This window comes from Pseudopipra pipra, chromosome 2 (assembly GCF_036250125.1).
Source record: "Pseudopipra pipra isolate bDixPip1 chromosome 2, bDixPip1.hap1, whole genome shotgun sequence".
NCBI classification, from domain to species: Eukaryota; Metazoa; Chordata; class Aves; order Passeriformes; family Pipridae; genus Pseudopipra; species Pseudopipra pipra.
In genome coordinates, this window is record NC_087550.1 from 110,868,123 (window position 1) to 110,887,628 (window position 19,506).

The 19,506-nt window shown below is 39.6% G+C and overlaps 1 protein-coding gene across 1 annotated transcript in view; it reads left to right on the forward strand.

Annotated features, from left to right (window-relative positions):
• OTC (ornithine transcarbamylase) overlaps nucleotides 1-19,506 on the forward strand; it is a 33,032-nt gene that overhangs the window by 8,649 nt on the left and 4,877 nt on the right. Inside the window, exons 3-6 of the mRNA XM_064646867.1 lie at nucleotides 375-456; nucleotides 6,663-6,750; nucleotides 12,036-12,189; nucleotides 19,186-19,308. Of these exons, the coding sequence (XP_064502937.1) occupies nucleotides 375-456; nucleotides 6,663-6,750; nucleotides 12,036-12,189; nucleotides 19,186-19,308 (447 nt within the window). The remainder of the gene's footprint in view (nucleotides 1-374; nucleotides 457-6,662; nucleotides 6,751-12,035; nucleotides 12,190-19,185; nucleotides 19,309-19,506) is intronic.

The following is a 19,506-nucleotide window of genomic DNA, read 5'->3' on the forward strand; positions in this document are numbered from 1 at the left end:
GGAAAGGTTAAACAGCCTTGTGCAGCCAACTCCCTGTTGTCAGCTAACCCCATCCATCCACACATGGTGCACATGCAGCACTAAACATAGGAAATGGAAGACACTTCCCTGCATGGGATTAAATTAGTTTTCCTTAATGCTAGCTTGAATTGAGTGCCAAAATGTAGTTGATTTTGCCCTTAGAATTACTTCTTTCTCTTTAACCTTTCCACTGCTAATAAACTTATTGAAGGGCAGGAGAACAAAGCTTTTGTTGAAAAAAACAACCTGTGCAACTTTTCCAATGCTGAATTAAAATGTGAAAGAATAAGTATTTCATACTTTAAGTGTATAATGACTATAAAATTGAAACACCTTCAATTTTCGTGTTTCAGTATTTACCTTTGATGCAAGGAAAATCTTTGGCCATGATTTTTGAGAAGAGAAGCACAAGAACAAGATTATCTGCAGAAACAGGTAGGTCTGAGCAATAGCACAGTTGGATTTTGTATGAAACTGTATGCAGTGAGTATGTACTGAAAAACACTGCATAATTTTGTATTTAGCAATTTCTTCTCAGGAGAAACTTAAACAATTGTCTTTCACCTCACATATTAAGGTCACAAGCACATTGTTTTGGTCACTGAAAATTTGCCAAATTATTCCAAAACACAACAGATCAGAAATAAAGTAACAGGCAGAAGGAAGCATATCTGGTGCAAGCTCCTAGTTGTACTAGCAAGATGCACATTTCCTAACATCTGTTTCAGTAAGCATCACAAATTTAATTCTGTGCAAGCTCTAATAAATATTTTTCTAATGTATTATGCATTACCATTGTCACATTTCAAAGCATGTGTTTAGGCTGGGAATCACAGTAATGTCTTGATATAAATTAGGGGAAAAATTTAATGTCATTACCTATAGGGGAAGATAACTTCATGGAGACTCCAGGGTATTAGCCTAATAAGATCAAGCACTGGAATATTATTCTTTTAGGATACAGTTCTGGAAACACTGAAACACATACATATGATGTCTTTATTTATATGGTAGTTGTTCTGAAGTCAATGGGACTGCTAAAATAAATCATTCATGTACTTACATGTTAGCAAGCAATAACTATAAATTGGTGATACATCAAGGAAGATTCTCACATTCAAGCTGACCCAGCATCCCTTGGGCTGACTTCTCCCTAGTGAAAGGACAGGAAACCCATTGAGCATTCACATTTCTTTGCAAGATGTAAAGGCAAAGGTAAAAATAATGGAAGGAAGAAGCGGACATGGTAACTGCAAGCACTTCTGAATTTGCCTTTGTATTCTCTGCCACAACCACTTGCCTGTTGATCATGTTCTTTAAGCAGACTTGTTGCTTTCTGTTTTCTCCAGATAATCAGCACTTATGAATGTGTATTCATTCTCTCTGAAGACCACACACCTTTTAATTCCTGAGTTTTTAGTCCAGTTTCTAGTTGCCTGCCTTAACGGTACATAGGCAGGTAATGAATTCTCTGAATCTGTTTATCCTTCATTCTTCTGTATTCCAAGGGAAGTGCTACTTAGTCCTTGGCTTTTGAAGGCTTATGGAAGGGGGAAGCTCAGGAAAGTTCAAATGAATTAACTTAAGAATGGGAGTTAATGCACATAAATTCATCCAAGAGGGATTAAGCTCCAGTGAAATAAAACCAATTTATTTCTGAGTGAGAGCTTCCACAAGGGAGTTTAATGCAGTTTAACTTCTGTGCATTAACTTCACACCTTCGGTTAATTGGTCTTAAGTCTCTTAAGCCTAAGACTTTGTTTCAAAGGCAGACTCTGTCTATGAAAACTCTACACATTTCAGCTGCTTTTTTAACATAAATGACTTCTCCCTTGGAATTTCTAACTCAAAACAAATGTGGGGCCACACGTGATCCTTTTAGCTAAATAAGCTAATTTAAAACCAATTTTCTAATGTCCTGTGAAAGTGGGCATTGAAATGGATTGGAGTGTTTATTTAGAAAATTATTGAGTTTTCTCAAATAGCACTTCCCATGAGTTACACCTTCAATATCTCGAAGGAGGTCACTTGTGGGACAAGGTTCTAGTGATGAGATTAATGTAAACAAACTTTGTAACTCTCAGGAAGAACCAAATGAAAATCAGTGGGTTTCATTATAAAGGAGTAGAGACTTGGAAATCACTGATTACAAAATCTCCTCTGTGCAGGGTCTAGGAGATTGTTGTGAAATATTAACACCATGGAAGTTTTTTTCTGAATTCCTGCTGTCCCTATGCCTATAAAGAACATTATTTTAAAAATAATAAACAAATTCACAGAATGATTCTCTCCTGTATGGCCATGTTTCTCATACTGAAGAGCCCAAAGCCAAATATTTCAGGTTTGGCCTCACCAGTGCTGAATAAAGAGGAGAAATCCACCTGCTGGCAGTACTTTGTCTAGGATCTTATGAGAGAGACACTGTCAAGGGACGTGATGAAGTCCAGGCTGACAGTACCCACTGCACTCCCCTCATCTACCAGGCCAGTCATAGAAACACAGAAGTTTATAAAGTCAGTCAAGCATGACTCCCTCTTTGTGAAGCCATGCTGACTACTGATGATTTTCTTGTCCTTAATCTGTCTAGAAATGGTGTCCAGGATTAGCTGCTCCGTCATTTTCCCATGGATTGAGGTGGGGCTGGATGGCCTGTATTATCTAGATTCTCCTTCTTGCCCTTCTTTAACTTAGGGGTGACATTTGTTTCCCTCCAGTCTTTGAGCATTTCTCCCAGTCATCAAGATTGATCAAATATTATCAAAACATTAACTGTAAGAGAGCAGCTGACGTCTGTGGTTTTTCCAACATCCCGTGCCTCTGAACTGTTGCATTCTGATGACATTGCAACTGTACTCAATAATGTACAGTTCCTTGGGGTATAATGCACAGCCTCTTTAATCTTGTCCTAAAGTGTATTTCTGAAGCTCATATTATTTTACCAATTCTAAGACTAGTAGTGATGTTGTAAGTTTAATTCAGAACTACAAGTAACTTCTATAGAGTACTGGCAAAGTAAATCCAGTTTTGTGGAGCCTACTAGATTTATTGCTATCACTGGCTAGTATATTGGAAAATGTGACATCTCTACTATTGTACTGGAAAATGTCACCTCTTCACAGTCAGAATCCCATACTCATTCTGTATAAAATCTTGTGTACTTTTTAAAAACAGAAATATTCCACATGCTCATATATTACTTGTAAAATAAACATCCTCAGGCATGGCATAAAGGTGAATGCCCTGTTTTTGTTATAACCTTGGTGTAAAATATTCTGATTGTCACTGTTGCTCTTAAAATATACAGCTGCAGTTATGTTTTAGTGAATAAGTCATAAATAAATCCAACTATTTCACAGATGCTGAATGCAGACAATATGTCACAGGGTAGAAATGGAGAGGAAACAATACAGGCAGGAAAGCCTTCTCTTGTTGTGCACTGGAATATACAAGATCTTAACAGCTTTACAGAGGTTCACTGCCACTGGCTTTTATGGAATTACTCCCAACTCACTCCTCTTACACAGTGGGGTGAGAGGAACACAATGTCCATGCCTGAAGATTACTACACAGAGTCACAGAAATAATTGTATCATTTCATATGTACTAATGTAGCAGGGATGGTACTGCATGGCAGGAATGTAGGGTCTGTTTTCTGTTGGAATGTCCAACTGTTACTTAGCTTGGCCATGTTACAAAGGGGCCAAGCACGCTTAGCTTACTTTCCACTTGGAGGAGTAGCTTTAAAAAACTTTTAAAAACTGTCCATCAATTGTTAGGCTTCTGCTTTAGGAATATTCTGTAATTGATGCCTGCTATCAGTCTAAACTGAAAAATACTTTCTATTTCATAAATCCTGGCAGGCAGTGAGGGAATTAATAAATGCAAATCCATATATCTTGAAATATTAAAAAAGATCTTTCCTTTGAGTTTGAGAAGATGACTACGTATGTCTCCAGGTAACAGCGAGGCAGCCCCACAGCTGTGTATCCAACATGTGAACTGTAGGATTCATTTTGGCCCACTTACCCCACATAGCAGGGACAGACTGGGATGGAGATTTCACCTATGTCTGTATAACCACCAGCACTCATGTCCTACATGAAGGAGTCTGCATAAGTGGGGTCAATAATGTATCACAGCATGAGACATAAAACTGTGTATTTTGAAAACTAACAGTAGTGAGAAGGATGAACATGAGATGATAATCTATTCTGAATCTGCAATTTGAACATATAGTAGTTTGTTGAAGATACCATGGTTCATATAAACATTTAGCATGTGGATTTGATTATGGCCAGGCTGTGAAAACAAAAAGGATAAGATTTCCCAGTTTAAAACAGCACTTATTTGCTGGATTGTTGTCTGTGTATCTTCAAAAGTCATCATTATTTTCTTTCTACTAGTAGTCTGGATGAAAGAATCCAAAGCAAAGATTCTGTCTCTGCAACTATATACAAAGCTAGAGCACAGAATTCCTGTTTTTCCAGATGGAAAGTTTTGGATGGAAATATGTTCCCAGGCCCTACACAGATGGCCAATTCATGAGCAGAAAGCCCAACACATTAGGACTCTGCTATGTTCTCCAGGTGGCAGCTCCAACTGCACTGCCTGATGTCTGGCAATTCTGAATAAATGGCCAGATTTCTATTTTTTTACCTGAGCACCATTTATAGAAAGCAGAACATGTCCATAGGAGCCTGCCTGGACTGTGAATAATCTATCAAAGTGTGTGCATTTAATGCCTAAAATGCAGAGCTGTTGGCTTCTGTGGAACTTGCAGGGATAAATCACTGTCATAGTTGTATATGCCTTCAAAAAAATCCACAAGAACTTTGGAATGAAGAGTTACTGCAAATAACATTTCATCCTTGAGGTCTTGACTTAAAAACTTGCATTGAACAGATAGGATGCAATGTCTAGGCAACAGTTTGCATACACACTGCCATAAATACAGTGTTCATGTTTGAGCTGCAGAGAGGAGGTTAAAGCAACAAAAAAATCTGTAAATAGTCCTTTTCTAACAGCAAAAATTAATAGTAGAATAAATGATGCTTCATTCTTAAAAGTTTGCTGTGTCTGATTGCAGCCTCGTTGAGATTTAGAGCAATCTTTAATGACAACAATAGGAAAGCAAAAATGGGTCCGTTCAATAAAACAAGTGTGTACTGGCTGGACGGAGCAGAGATTTGCCCTTTGCGTGGTATCTGGAGCATCATTATTTTTAATTGGTCCTCTAAGGAAATTGAGGCAGTCTAAAGGCAATGATTTGCCAGTATTATTTTAATCTATTGCATTTTAAACTCTAGACACTGGCTGAACTGATGGAATGGAAAACCTCACCTCAACCCCGCTGCCCCCATGAGATGGAAGTTAATAAGGGTTGCTCTGTGTTAGGAGCCCATCTGTGGGGCCCAGATCTGCTGCCTGTAGCTAGCTGGTTTTATCTGTGAAAGGGCTCAATGTTCAGTCCTGATTTAATCCTTTTTTTGAAGAGTAGCTGTGGAATCAAGATTTTAATCTTTGACAGGCCTGTACACCCACCGTGCTAAAGCTGCAGTGCTGAAGATGTCTGCAGTGCCATCTAACGGCTACAACCAGCCCGAGCAGCTTTTTACCTTTTTTTTCTTCAATTTTTTTTTTCCCCACAGCATTCTCTCCACAAGGTTGGTCTCTGGTTCTCTGGAAATTTCCTCTGTCATGAATAGTAGCAACAGGGCAAGATCTCTCTGACAATTTCTGTCCTAGAAGGGAGTTGTTCTTATATGGAAAATCTTCCCCAGCACACAGAAAATGCCTTTCAGGGCTACCTAGAGCCTGGTTCAAATACTACACTTTGTATGTCCCCAGCTGTAGGACCCTGTGTCCTGTGCAAGATTTATGCTAAACCATCTGTGACAGTTTACAAAACAGACCCCCTCAAGCCATTCTCCCAACATGTGGCCATGATGGACTTTACACTGAGATTCAGTAGGAGGCTTTAGACTTAAACCTATCTCCTTTGCTGTTCAGGAATGAATTTTATTCTTTGGAACTAATCCATCCAGTTCCTTGGATTACCTTGTAAATTCCTAACTATTGCAGGGTAGAGGGATGATGGCTGTGTCTGAGATCTTTCCTTTTCTCTCTGTTGCATTACTATTTTTAAGGAGTTCAGTCATTTGTGACCAAAGTCAAGTTTATTACAGTGTATGAGGAGTTTTAGGGTTTTCTGTCTGAGTGGCCGTACATGAAAGAAAATCTAGATATGTACAAGGATGTGAAATTACATCTAGTGACTCAAATGACCCTTCTAGGATGCAAAGTCCCTTGAAATGCAGCATGATGAATGGATTACCTGGCTCATAACAGGGAGCCACAGTAATGCCCTTGGCCTTGGAGCTTGAATGACTGTTCCTAAGGATTTCAGTAAGATATCACATTTGAGTGGTTTTATTCCAAAGTACATTTATTTTTATCTCATGTGTCAGATGCTAATTATTTTAGCATATATATTAATAGGTGTTTGAAACATTTGGATGTCCTGCTGAGTTTTATTTTTATTGCTGTAAATGTATCTTACATGAAGAAGATATCAGTCTTGGCTGCAAATATGAGGTGCTGGTGGTAAATTTCTCTTTTTTTTTTATTTGTCCTCACTGTAGGATTTGCTCTCCTTGGAGGACATCCTTCCTTCCTTACAACACAAGACATACATCTGGGCACTAATGAGAGTCTCACAGATACAGTGAGGTTGGTAAAATGCTACTTGATTGATCACTATGTATTCAGTAATTGATTGGGCCGAAGCCTGTCTTACAGAATTTTGGAAGTTAATGTTTTCTTTATGGAAAATGTCAGAAGGCAGTCCAAATTTCTTAAATATTTACAGCTCAGCTCAGAGAATCTGTAGTTCAGTACACCATTATTCCATCCACTCTAACTGTCCATTGTCACAATGACAAATATTTTGCCATACAGAGTGTTTAATCAGGGTTGCATTTAAAAATAGAAACATTTTATGAACCTCAGGAGTAAAACTCCAGTGATGACAACACATATACTCAAACAAGACTCAAACCTTCTGGTTCTGCTGCTCATGGAGCAAAATTGAAGAGAAAAAACATTATTTATGTTAGTTAGGCCAGCTGCTGGTGGGCCTTAGCCTGCCATTATAGCCTACGTACAGTGACAGGGTGGCCATGAAGGCCATTCTGATTCCCTGTTTCAGCAGCATCAAACTTGAACAACACTTTGCAGCTAGTTTCTGATTTCATATGCCCTCCTCCACAATTGTACCCACTGTCAGGACTGCTGTGGAGGCTGGGCTATGACTTTGTTGTCTTACAGACATCCATGGAAGATCTTAATCATGCCCAGTCCCACAGGCATGCAGGAACGGGTAGCAGCCTATCTCCTTTGCCGTAGAAGGGAAGAACTGAGGATGTTTCTCCAGTGGATTGCCTCTGATGTTGCAGAAAGCAAGCAAAACATGAGGTTGTGTTTTGCAGGTGCTCCTGCTGTTTGTCATAGCAATTCATATATTAAAACTCATCCAACCTCAGCATTGTCCTGCTTTCTAGGCAGCCCTTTTGCAAACTGAGGTCGATTCAGTCAGGCTCAGCTGTTGGAAGGTTAGTAGTGTCTGAACAGTCCCTTTAATTCTGGTGAAAGATATGCAGTGTCAAACTCATCAGGCTTAATTCAAAATATGCAATCAGGCAGCTGAGTTCCATCGCCTGTGCTGAATACCACATTTTTCAGTCAGTGGGAGAGATTGTTTGAGAACTATGTTGCTGTTCTCTGTGATGAAATTCAAGGAAAATTTAAGAAAAAAGATCAAACATTTAAACATTTTGAATTTTCCTTTCTTGTTTTTAAGTACTGAAGTTGAAGACATATAGGTGTTTTTAGTAGAAATTAAAAATTTCAGTCCCTTGAGGCTTGAAAGTACTTAACTCTCACTCCCTGTTATATACATAACTGCCAGTATCAAAGTAAGCTGCAATGATAGAATCACAGACTGGTTTGGGTTCGTAGGGACCTTAATGATCATCTAATTCCAAAGCCCCTGCCATGGGCAGGGTCGCCTTCAACTAGATCAGGTTGCTCCAACCTGGCCTTGAACACTTCCAGGGATGGGGCATCCACAACTTCTCTGGACAATCTGTGCCAGTGCCTCACCACCCTCACAGTAAATAATTTTTTCCTAATGTAAAATCTAAACCTACTCTTTCAGTTTGGATCCATTCCTACTTGCCCTGTCACTACACGCTTTTGTAAATAGTCCCTCTTCATCTTTCTTGTGGGCTCCCTTCATGTACTGAAAGGCCACAATTAGGTCATCCCAAAGACTTCCCTTCTCCAGGCTCAGCAATCCCAGTCCTCTCAGCCTTTCCTCGTAGGAGAGGTGCTCCATCCTTCTAACCATCTTGGTGGCCTCCTCTGGGCTTGCTCCAGTACGTCAATACTGATAGTGTTCAGATGTTTCAACAAAAGCCTGGTTTTAGTAAATACAAGTTTAAGAGATTCAAAAATTTTGTAAATTTGTAGGTCTGCAAAGGGAACGGATTTTTCTGATGCTTAACAGTCAAGTCTAAAGTACATTAGGCCACTGTGTCCAGTTCAGAAGAGCTCATACACTGCCACAGGATTCAAATACATTCCTTCAAAAGAAATAGTCCCAGTTTAAGCAGGATGATTCTGATACACAAACACTGTACAGGCCAGTTTTCAATTCTTCTTCACAAATGGGATAATAAAGGCACACAAAATCTTTCATTCACAGTCTCCTGAATGACCTTTTTTACACAAGCAAAAGGGAAAGAGGCAGAGAGTAAGCTACAAGAGAAATAAGGCAATAAATAGAAGCAAGCAAATCTTTCAACCATTCTGAAGGTGTCCCCATTCTGTGGAGAAAGTTCCCACAATACTTACTTCCCATACAAGCCTTCAGCCCCCTTTTCTTTGTCACTGCTTGCTCTTCCAGAAATAAATCCCTATTTATGATTCTGACCTGGGTATTTTGCTCCTTTGCTGAGTCACAACACTCCCCTGCTACTGCAGACTGGGGGCTTTCCTGAGTTCTTACAGAGTCCTACTTCATTGCTGTGTGCTCTGCTTCATTCCTGCTCTCATTAGCAAGAGTATTATTGACTTTGCATAATCAAGGCTGGGCAGTTTACCCAAAAGAACAGCCTGAGTATTAATTCCCTGGCATTTCTTGAGAATGAAAGATAACATCCCAACCTCATTCAGGTAATGTAAGACTAAAAAAAAAAATGCCTGTAGTAGACCCAGAGGGCATTTCAAATATTTACAGCCATGTGTCTAGGGCTCTGAAGGCCTTAGAAGTACTTGAGATTGAGACTTAAAGCAAAAGGAGCACAGGTCTATAAAAGTCACAGTTTTTATTAGAGTTGCTGCAGGTAGGGGTTGAAAGCACTGCTGCTGTGAACATATTTTAAGACTTATTACCTGCTCATAAATCAGTTGTTCCATGTTTCACAAGACATTTACATTTATGCTGACACATAGCAAAAAGTTACCGCCCATTAAGGAGCTCTCAGCCTTTCAGATCTGTTTAGTATGTCTGATATATTATGTGAAATGAAATACAAGTACTGTATCTGTATCTGCCACTGTAGAGCAGTTCCACCGTGCACCAGCAAAGCCCAGGGGCCATCAGGTTCAGTGACAGCACTGAAGAACTCATAGAATGATTTTAGCAGTCCACTGGAATTATTAGGGGATGAATCTCTGCATTTATGGGGAATGGGTTTACTTCTCACTGCTTGCTGAGAGCACATCCATCATATGGCCCTGTAAGACTGAGTGACAGTGAAGTAGTCAGAAGTCTAAACCTTTTAAATGGATATACATTTTCAAAATAAAAGCAAAACTGTCTTAAATAGCAGTATTCTATGCAAAATATAAGTAAATGCCTCATTTTCAAATGCAAAGATCTGCCAAACCAAACAGGCATACTTTTTGTTTAATTTTGGATTCCTCAGAGGATACACTTAAGAAAAAAAATCTAATTTTTCTCTGTAGAAATAAAAGTTACTTTGAAAAGAGAGATATGCAGCATTCCAATACACTCAATATTCCAATACATTTCCAGGCTCTGGGATTTTGAAGTTCATAAGAACCTTAAATGAAAAGACACCTAATGAGTCTGTGCTTACTCCCTCTCACCTTCCAAAACTTCATCTTTACTAAAGACTCTTATCTATTCAGGTCCTTTTCTCTGTGCAAATCCAGCCTTACATGATTTGCTTTAGACTGATTTGATTACAGAAGACTTCATCATTCTCCTGTAATCAGAGACCTCCAGGTGAAGTCTATTTGTTTTGGTTTGGTTTGGTTTTTTTTTTCCCTGAATTTAATTTTGTTTTGATTTCACAAAGAATAAACCCAGTTTCCACCTGGGTTTCCTACTATAAGGTGTGACATCTAGAAATGCTGGCAGAAGGAGTGTTTGATATCTTCCTGGTAAGTGTGTAATAGGCCTTTTAAAAGATTAAGGGTGAAAATCTAGCAGTTTACACTATTTGGTGATTATGACTGAATTTCCTCTAATGGCAGACCTTGCAAAGGAACCATCTTTAAATTCTTTATCAATTGTGTCAAATAGGAATCAGCTGTCCTCACAGCCTAAAAAAAAAAAAAAAAAAAAAAAGTCTAAGGAAAATGGGCAATTTCCCAGTGTCGTTGCTTCTTTTCCTTGGCTGATTGAACTGGCTCTCTTGTTTAGGGTGGACACATGTGAGAAGGAACCATGCATCCCATCCCTGATGACTAGTTCAGAACAGAACAGGTTTTGCACAGAGAAGGGAACTCATGAGCTAAGAAGAAATAATGGCACAAACAGCAACTGTTCCAGTACACTGTAATCAGTAAATACTTTGTTCAGTTTTGACTTTCCTTTTCACTTTAGCTGCTATTGGCAGCCTTTTCTTCAGAGAGAGCTCTACAGGCAGTCTTGTAACATTTTATGAGTTTTAATTGTGTGAGGAATATCTGGTGCCAATAGAAAATGTTTGTTACTGACTTCGTCAGGAGACCTCACTGATCACAGCATTAACAGCCTTATATCCACGTGAAGAGATACGAGAATTCCTCATGGCTAATCAGGAAGACAGATACTGCAAGGATTTTTTTCATGCTCTTCTAATTCAGTCTCTTCCATGTTTTGTTTTAATGTCATATTATAGATAACATGAAAACACAAAAAATGCTACTTCAAAGTCAGGCTTCAGGGCCTGATTAAAACACAGAAATGCGGGGAAATTAAGAGCTCCAATCCATATTAAATTTATCTAAAGAATTCAGAGTATACTATGCTAATCCACTATGCTAATCTCTGTCTTTCACATTTTGGCAAATGAGGTTAAGGGCATAGCCTGCCCCTGTCCTTTATACTGAGTTTCAAATTCGGGCATTATATTAATATTGATACCAAGTGTGTCAATACAAAAGTCTGCAGGTAGGAGAAAGAAAAGGCTGGTGTTTTGGCCTGTTGTTTCTGTGTTAATTAAGATCAGTAAATAAGTGTAGCAATCTGTGACAGATCTGTATTCTAATCCTTGAAAAGGTCAGGCTACCGTGCAAAGTCTGTAATATTGAGTCAGTCCTACATTTGCTTTTTGCTAAAAGACTGCAGAAATCTTGCACCTTATCTTTTCTGAAGTTATCGAATTCTTCAAAAGTTACAGTTCACACAATCTCTTATCTTAGTTCAGATAGCTCAACATGCATTGATGTTACATCTACAATCAAACCTCAAAGAGAAAAAAAACATAAAATAATGCAGCAGTTTTCATTTACTTACTGTAGTCTGTTAATAAGTGAAACTGCTTACTTTTTAGCAGCTTGTTAAATGACTACATTTGAGTCTGTTCTGCAGGCATGATAAATTATTCAGATAGCTGAAAAATATTGATTCATTACCATTTTCATTAATATTCATGTGCTGCATGCTGAAGAGTGCAACAGGGCTATATTTATTATGTTTGAGTATTTTCTGCTATCTCCAGGGTGCTGTCCAGCATGACAAATGCAATCTTGGCTCGAGTTTATAAGCATAATGATCTGGACCTAATGGCAAAAGAATCCACGATCCCAATAATCAATGGACTGTCCGATTTATATCACCCTCTCCAGATTTTAGCTGATTACCTAACCCTTCAGGTAACAATATAACCAATTTTTCTTTTTTTTTTCTTGCTAAGTCTTAGCCTTGGTAAGCATTTGGGGAAGTCAGGTTCAAACCCATTTATTCCTAGGTTTTTCTAAGTGGTAATTGCATGGCATTTGTTATTTAAAGAAATCTTCATCCAGCAATATAATTAAGGACCTGTTTAGTTTAAAATAATTATGTAGTCCTATCAGCTGTAGTGGAAGTAAAGTTAAGCATAAAATTAATTATTTCATTGGAATTAGGCTGCAATTCCACATACACGAAAAATGTGCGGGGAGCTTTACATATTAAGATAAAGGTGAGAAGTTGGCTTAGCCAAAGCCAGTGGAAGTTTTTCCACTGACTTAAAAAACCTCACTAGTTCATTCTTGATTCCTCACTAATCTATGAACAGTTTAAAAAGAATCAGTATCCATATATTAGGAGGTTGGTTGAACAAATTTTTTTGAAAAGTCAGTTATTGCTACCAATGCAAAATCTTAGTGTTCTGGCACTTGAACCAATTTAAACTTTGTTCACATCAGAGAGCTGTTAAAAAAGATTTTATTTTGTAGTTTTATCTAATGCAATAGTTGCTTTGACAGCAGGATAACATTTTGCACATAGAATACCAGATGTTTATCTGTGAACAGAAGGACTATGTGGTTTTACAATCAGTTGAGGATCTGGCTTATAAAAAAGATTATTATTATTATTATTATACTGCAGTGTTGGTTGACAACTATGAAGAACTCCTCTGACCTTGTTTACTTTCTGAATGAATAAAAATCACACTGCTTGAAAATGGGAGGGTAGAATAATTTCTTGATTCATTTGGCTGTTTCTCAGCTGTCAGAGACTTTGCTATGGGACATTCATTAAGTGGGAAAGATCTGGTGAGAGTAATATTAAATTATTTATGCTTTAAATTTTAAATACTGAAAGACTCGTGTGTTTAGTGAAAATTGCTTTTTTCTAATTTTAATTATCATTATTTTTTGTAAAATTTTAATACTCAAGGTGAAGAGGTTAGAAAAAATTGATGAGCTTCAGACTAAGATGCTTCTCATGCCCCAGGATAAGGGAGATTTGTGAGATCACATTGAACCAGACTCAGTGTTCAAATTACATAACACAATAAGTTGTGATGAGAATGTCATCATTTCATTCTAAACGCTGTGTGCAACTGTAAACCAGGAGAATCTTATGGTTCTGTTTTGCAATGTGTTCTGTCTTGCAAACACCTTATTAAGTAGCATCATATCATTTGTGAATAACAGGCTTCAGGAATAATCTGTGACTCACAGTCTACACAAATATGGATATCTCCGCCCCCAAGCCTGGTTTTATCCAGGCCAGTGATTACAGCACCCAGGTTCAGAGCACTGTTGTCCTCTACTCCATCTCCAGTCAATGAAGAGAGACCACTGAGCATCTCAATCAGCTTCTAGAAATGCAGCTCTTTTTCCACCGATCTTAGAGGGAAACCTATGGAGAGCAGTGGAATGAATACATACCCTGTACTCACCCTCTGCTCCTCCTCCACTGTGTCCTTGTATGGGGCAGCCATAGGGGAAGCTCCAGGTGAACATGAGCCCGCAGCCTGGACTCTTCCTTGGTTTGAATACCTGAGCAGCAGCAACAGCAGGTGCACAGTCCTTGGACAGCCACGGAACTTTTTCCAAATTTGCAGCACTTTCACAGCCTGATAAGCAGAGCAGTGTTTCCTCCAACTCTGCACATTTCTCCCTGATTCTCTCTATCATGTTCCTCAGCCCAGAGTTTGTCAGGAGGTCTTTAGAGGGCAACTAGGTGGTTGCCCCACTTTGCCAAGGGTATGCTGCTCTGCTGGTTGCTGACACACTTTCCGTTCTTGTTTTTTTAAGAGGAGAGAGGGGCAGGTGGGGGGAGGTCTCAGCAGCTCAGTGTGTGTGTTGGCACTGCCTGTGCTTTCCCTTCCTGACCTGCCGGTCTACTCCCTGTTTTCCTCCTTCCACTGTACAGCAAGGTGGAAAAGACTGGTCTTACAATCAGTGGCATGTACTAAACCAGCATTTTAATCATATTAGGAACTTTACTAGGTCACAGAAGTAAGATTAACACTTGAAGAGATGTGAACCGTAGGGTCTAGTTGCTACTTACCATTATCGAACTTCTTGTGGGATTTTCAGCAAGATGTTATCCAAGTACTGCCTGCAAGAAGATTAATAAAGGGATGTGGAATAGTCCCACTGCTTCTCTACGTGAGTTGGAAGTCCATATATAACACTTGGACTGCTTTCCTGCAATGCAAAGGCAATTTATTTGATTTATACATGACAATAGGGGCACAGACTGGTAGCCTTATATTTAAATGTAATTACAGATTTTGTGCAGCTTATTTCTCTTAAACAAATGTCTCTTTTTTATCCCTGTAAATATTTTCCTGCTCCTCCCTGCTGTCACTAAATAACCAAAATGTGTTTTTTTTTCTTTTCTTTTTGTTTCTGATGCATTTGCCAGTGGAGCAGTACATACACTCTGGCCCTCTTCATGCTTAGCACATTTTTATTCTTCCATTTTCTATACTGTAATACCTGTCTTGTGCCTTCTTGAATCCTCTTCAAGCGCTTTTTCTTTGGTCTGAAACTGCATAATTGCCTGGTTTTTTGTGTCAAAATATTTTCTTGCTTACAGCTTCTGATTCCCTTTTCATAAGTGCATTTTAGTGTGGTTATTTTAGTATAGTCCACTGCATTCCCCAAACAATGCAGCTGGTTTATTTTCAGGGCTGTCAATTCTCATTCTGTATTCAGGGTGTTCTTTTCAGATCGTAGAGTGTGCTCCCGTCATGAATACTGGGTGAGATTGCTCAGGTTCAACATCCTCTTGCCCAGTGCCTTCCTCCTGAGCAACCTGGAGCCCCTCACATGTTTGATTTATAATCTAGCTCTGCCCTTTAATACTGTGGTCTGGGTTAAAACCCTCTATTATGCCAAGAGAAATGTTTTTCTAATCTATATACCACCTTTTTTCTTAAAAGTTCTGTTGAACTGAGTCTGCTTTTGAGTTAAATCCCACTAAAAATGTCTGTAAACATGTAAACAACATAATTTTGAGTGTTTGGGGACTTGGCCTTTAAAGGCTATGAGTTTGTGTGCTGGTAGTGTGCACACAGTGAGGACTTTACTTCTCTGCTTGCGCTGAAGACACATAACAGCCACGTGCTGATTCCACTTAGTGTCCCAGGCAGAAGCTGTGGCTCACAACTTCTGCTCTGCTCAGCTTGGCTGGAGGGCAGCATCACACAATTTATATTCCAGACACAGGCTGTGTATTGACATCGATTCAATAGATATTAATGTCACTGGCCAAATCAGCTAACTTGTAGCTGACTGCAGGATGGCCAGACTGATAATTAAAGTGGATCCATATGCCACTAGCTTTTTATGTCACTGGTCTGGAGGGAATTTGCTTTTTCAGAAAGCAATGGTTGGCATAAGAAATGCATCAGAGCTTTCTTTTTAAACAGCATAACAAAATAGTGGTACCCAGCTTAAAGAGAGCTGCCATATATTCTCAACTTCTCGTCAATGTGTGATCCAAAGACCTCAAATTACTGTAGTCTTCAAATTCATCACCATCATCATCATTATTATTCTAACAATTAGAAATCCCAACTAAGATTTGGAATGACCCTCTAGTATATACTGTTTCAACAACCATGACAAAAACCAGTGTGGGATTATGAAAGATAACTGGCCTAGCATCTGCCTTAAGCAGTTTGAGAGCCTGTAGATCCAAGTTTGCCCAGTTTCTCCTTTGCTGGATTGCACTGTATGCCAAAGGGCTAAAGCTTTGATTAGTCCCTAGCTTTCCATTTTAAAATTTGACAGATTATTGATTCATTATTCAAAAGCTTATTTTAATTGAGGGTTGTTATGACAGTTGTGGTCAAACAATTCAGAATTAATCTATAATGGTGTCAGAGTTTCAGCCTCACTGGAAGCAAGTCCAGGCAGAGACAGACACAAATGTCCCTAATTAGTTAACCCAGTCTTCTCCATAAATACAGCAGTGCCAAAACACTGAGCATGCTTACTTTTTCCTAGGGTTCAATACACTGATACACTGCACCCATGGATAAGAACAGAATGAAATATTGTAAAAACAACATGAGGATAAGAAAGTTGAATGTAAAATCAGCATTAATCATTTAACAGGGATTTTTCATGAGAATAGCAAAGCCATGTTTTATGGCACTTAAGCAGCAATCACTATTTGGCCACAGAAGCATCCATAAGGGAGAAGGACTCTAGGCTTTCTAAATATGTTAAAGTTCTTATGGCTTTACAAGGAGTGTAAATATTTTGAAGTCATCTTCCAAGTGTAAAGAGAAACTGCAGAACACCCAAGCAGGTATAAAGCCTACATCAACATAACAGAGTTCAGAAAAACTGGGAGGAGGTGGAAGGGGGAAAATATCTTCAGAGGCTTTGGTGAGCAGCAGGTGTTGTAAAGGTTCTGATTTAACCTAGAGTGTTACCACCATGGCAAAACACTTTTAGCAGGATTTTATCTGTGTGGTTTTATAAGAACATACCGTAAAATGGGGGGGGGGTGTGTGTGAAGTATGTCTCATATAGCTTTTTATTGCCTCAATGCTTTCTGTTTCTGACCAACACAGTTATCTCATCTTTCACAGAATCTGAGGATGTGTGCATATAAGCAGTACAGTCACAGTCACAGTGAGCTTCTCTTAGATAAAGAGGTTTGAGTTACGGCAGCAGTGCACCAGGGCACAAAGCACAGGATATAAAATAGGCTCTGCTAGCACACACACAGCTTGACTCTGCCTTGTATGTGGCTCCAGCCATTAGCAAAACATCTTCATTAAGATCAGTTCAGCTACGTCCACTCTACACAGTAATCACTGCAGATGTGACTTTGCAATTTGCAATGTATATCAAGGATCATTATACAGACATCTCCAGTACTTCATACTTTATCTGTAACAGCTAGTAGCTTGGAAAAACAGAGAAAAGTATTTAGCATGCACTGTGCTCCTTTTAATACAGAGTAGCAGCTGGCAATAAGGTGGAAGTTGTTTAACATAGCAGTATATTTGTGACTCTAGTCAATGCTTTGAGCATTACAGGCTGTGATGTCTATTTTTAAACAGTAAGATGAAAAGAACTCAGGACTGTCTCATTTGCTCCTGGCTGTGGGTTCATTCTCAGCTATCACTGAGCCCTAAATTGAAACAACACCTTAAATAAATGCTTCAGTTTGACCTTCTCCTAGGAGTACCATTGCTAGGAGATGTGGAAGGACTTTGAAAGATCCTTAGAGACATGAAGAACCATTATACTGAAATAACTTCCATGTTCACAAAGTCCTGATTTGGCCTCCTGTAAGTGCCCTTGCATCAAACCTTTGCCAATGAGTCTGCTGCTAAGAAACTTCAACTGAAAAAGTGATAGTTTTGCAATACTGTAGTTTTAACCCTTATACCTAGTCAGCTTAGGACTCTACTAGGTTTAGATTTTTACAGTGTTTTAGTATAATTCAGTATCTTAAGTACTAATATTTTTGATTCAAAATTGTGGTCCCTGGCAGAAATGCCAAGAACTTTGTTCTGGATTGACTTCACAACTATTTGTTTAGGAGAAGCTGCTGCCAGGAGAGGAGGGGGTAGTCCCCGCCCTCTTCCTGTTCAGTCTTTTGGCATCTTTTCTGCAACTCCTGCAAGGTTGCCAGTTAGTACAGCTCTACAATGTGGATGCTTATCCTCTCTGACAAGCATTGAATCATGTCACACAAAGTGTTGAAACACTGTCTGGCTTCCAGCTACTACAATGCAATTGTAGCACGGCCCAGTTTTGAACTAAGAATAAAAGGCTCTCCAGAAAGTCCTTCAAGCCATGAGGTAGAGTTATACAGAGCAGGCACATAGAAGTACTTGATTATATCTTCACAAACCTTTTGATATCAACTTAAGTACCTATAAACATGCATACTTAAAACAAAGATTGTTAAAGAGTCTCAAATTGTCCTGCTCCGGAACACGAAACTCCTGTTATTCTTGTTCCTCCTTAAGCCTTATCTATTGGACTTGAGGGTCAGAGTAACTGCACATGAACAGGCTGTAATGGCCATCAGGCAAAGCTATAGTTAATTCTGTAATGCTGTTTCAAGTTTGGGCAATCCACACTTATAAACAAAACCCTGCCCTCTTTGGCTTTACAGCGGAGAACAAACCCTGCAGGCCATGAGTGGCACAGCTGCTTTCAGAGTGCTGCTCTTTTCTGTCCTGTGCAGCTGTGATGGTGAAAATGCACTCCAAGGGCAAGGCCACTGCCATGGCCATGGAGAACATCGTGTAGAGACAACCAAGCCAGAGCAAACCTGAATAGGGATATTTGTACAGTCTGGGGGAAAGCTGGAAGGAGTTCTATTCTAGGCATTAGGACTATCTTTAAATTAGGAATGTCTACCACTCACTGATGTTTATTAGCACCAAAAATGGCAGTACAGCTTTGGTGTTAAAGTTACTGCGTGTGTGGTGCTGTATCTCTCAGCCTGGCCCTCATTGTGTGGCATATGTGCCAACATGTCACAGAATTACAGAATATGCCAAGCTGGAAGGGATCCAAAAGAGTCACTGAGTCCAACTCCTGGCCCTGTACAGGACCATCCCCAAGAGTCACACCATGTGCCTGAGAGTATCATCCAAATGCTTCTTGAACTCTGTCAGGCTGGGTGCTGTGATCACTTCCCTGGGGAGCCTGTTCCAGCTCCCAGTACTGGAGGAAGCTGCCACACTTGGGCCTTCCTGTAAAACATGGGGGGCTTTCCCTCCCTGACCATCCTGTAGGTGCAGTAAACTCCAGGTACTGTTCCATGCAGGCAGCATTTGAAGGTAGCCAGCTGCCTTTGCACCAGACCTGTCTGATCAAGCCCTCTCACCCATCATCTTGCTGAGCTCATCTGGAACATAACCCCAGAGCTTCTGATTCCTTTGGCAGGAGCACTATGGTGGGCTGAATGGACTCACTATCACCTGGATTGGGGATGGAAACAATGTCCTCCACTCCATCATGACAAGTGCTGCAAAGCTGGGAATGCACCTGCGTATTGCCACTCCCAAGGTAAGGAAGTCCTGCACATGGAGGCAGGAAGGCAAACTTTGCCCATTCTTGTCTCGGCCACTCAGGTGTTTGCCAAGAGCCTCAGCTGGTGATGCTTGCACCTGTTTTGAGTGCCAGTTTTCAGAACCAAGGTTCAAAATCCTGATCCAGTTATTTTGATGCAAAGCAGGAGTAGTTCTACAAAGTCCAACTTCAGAA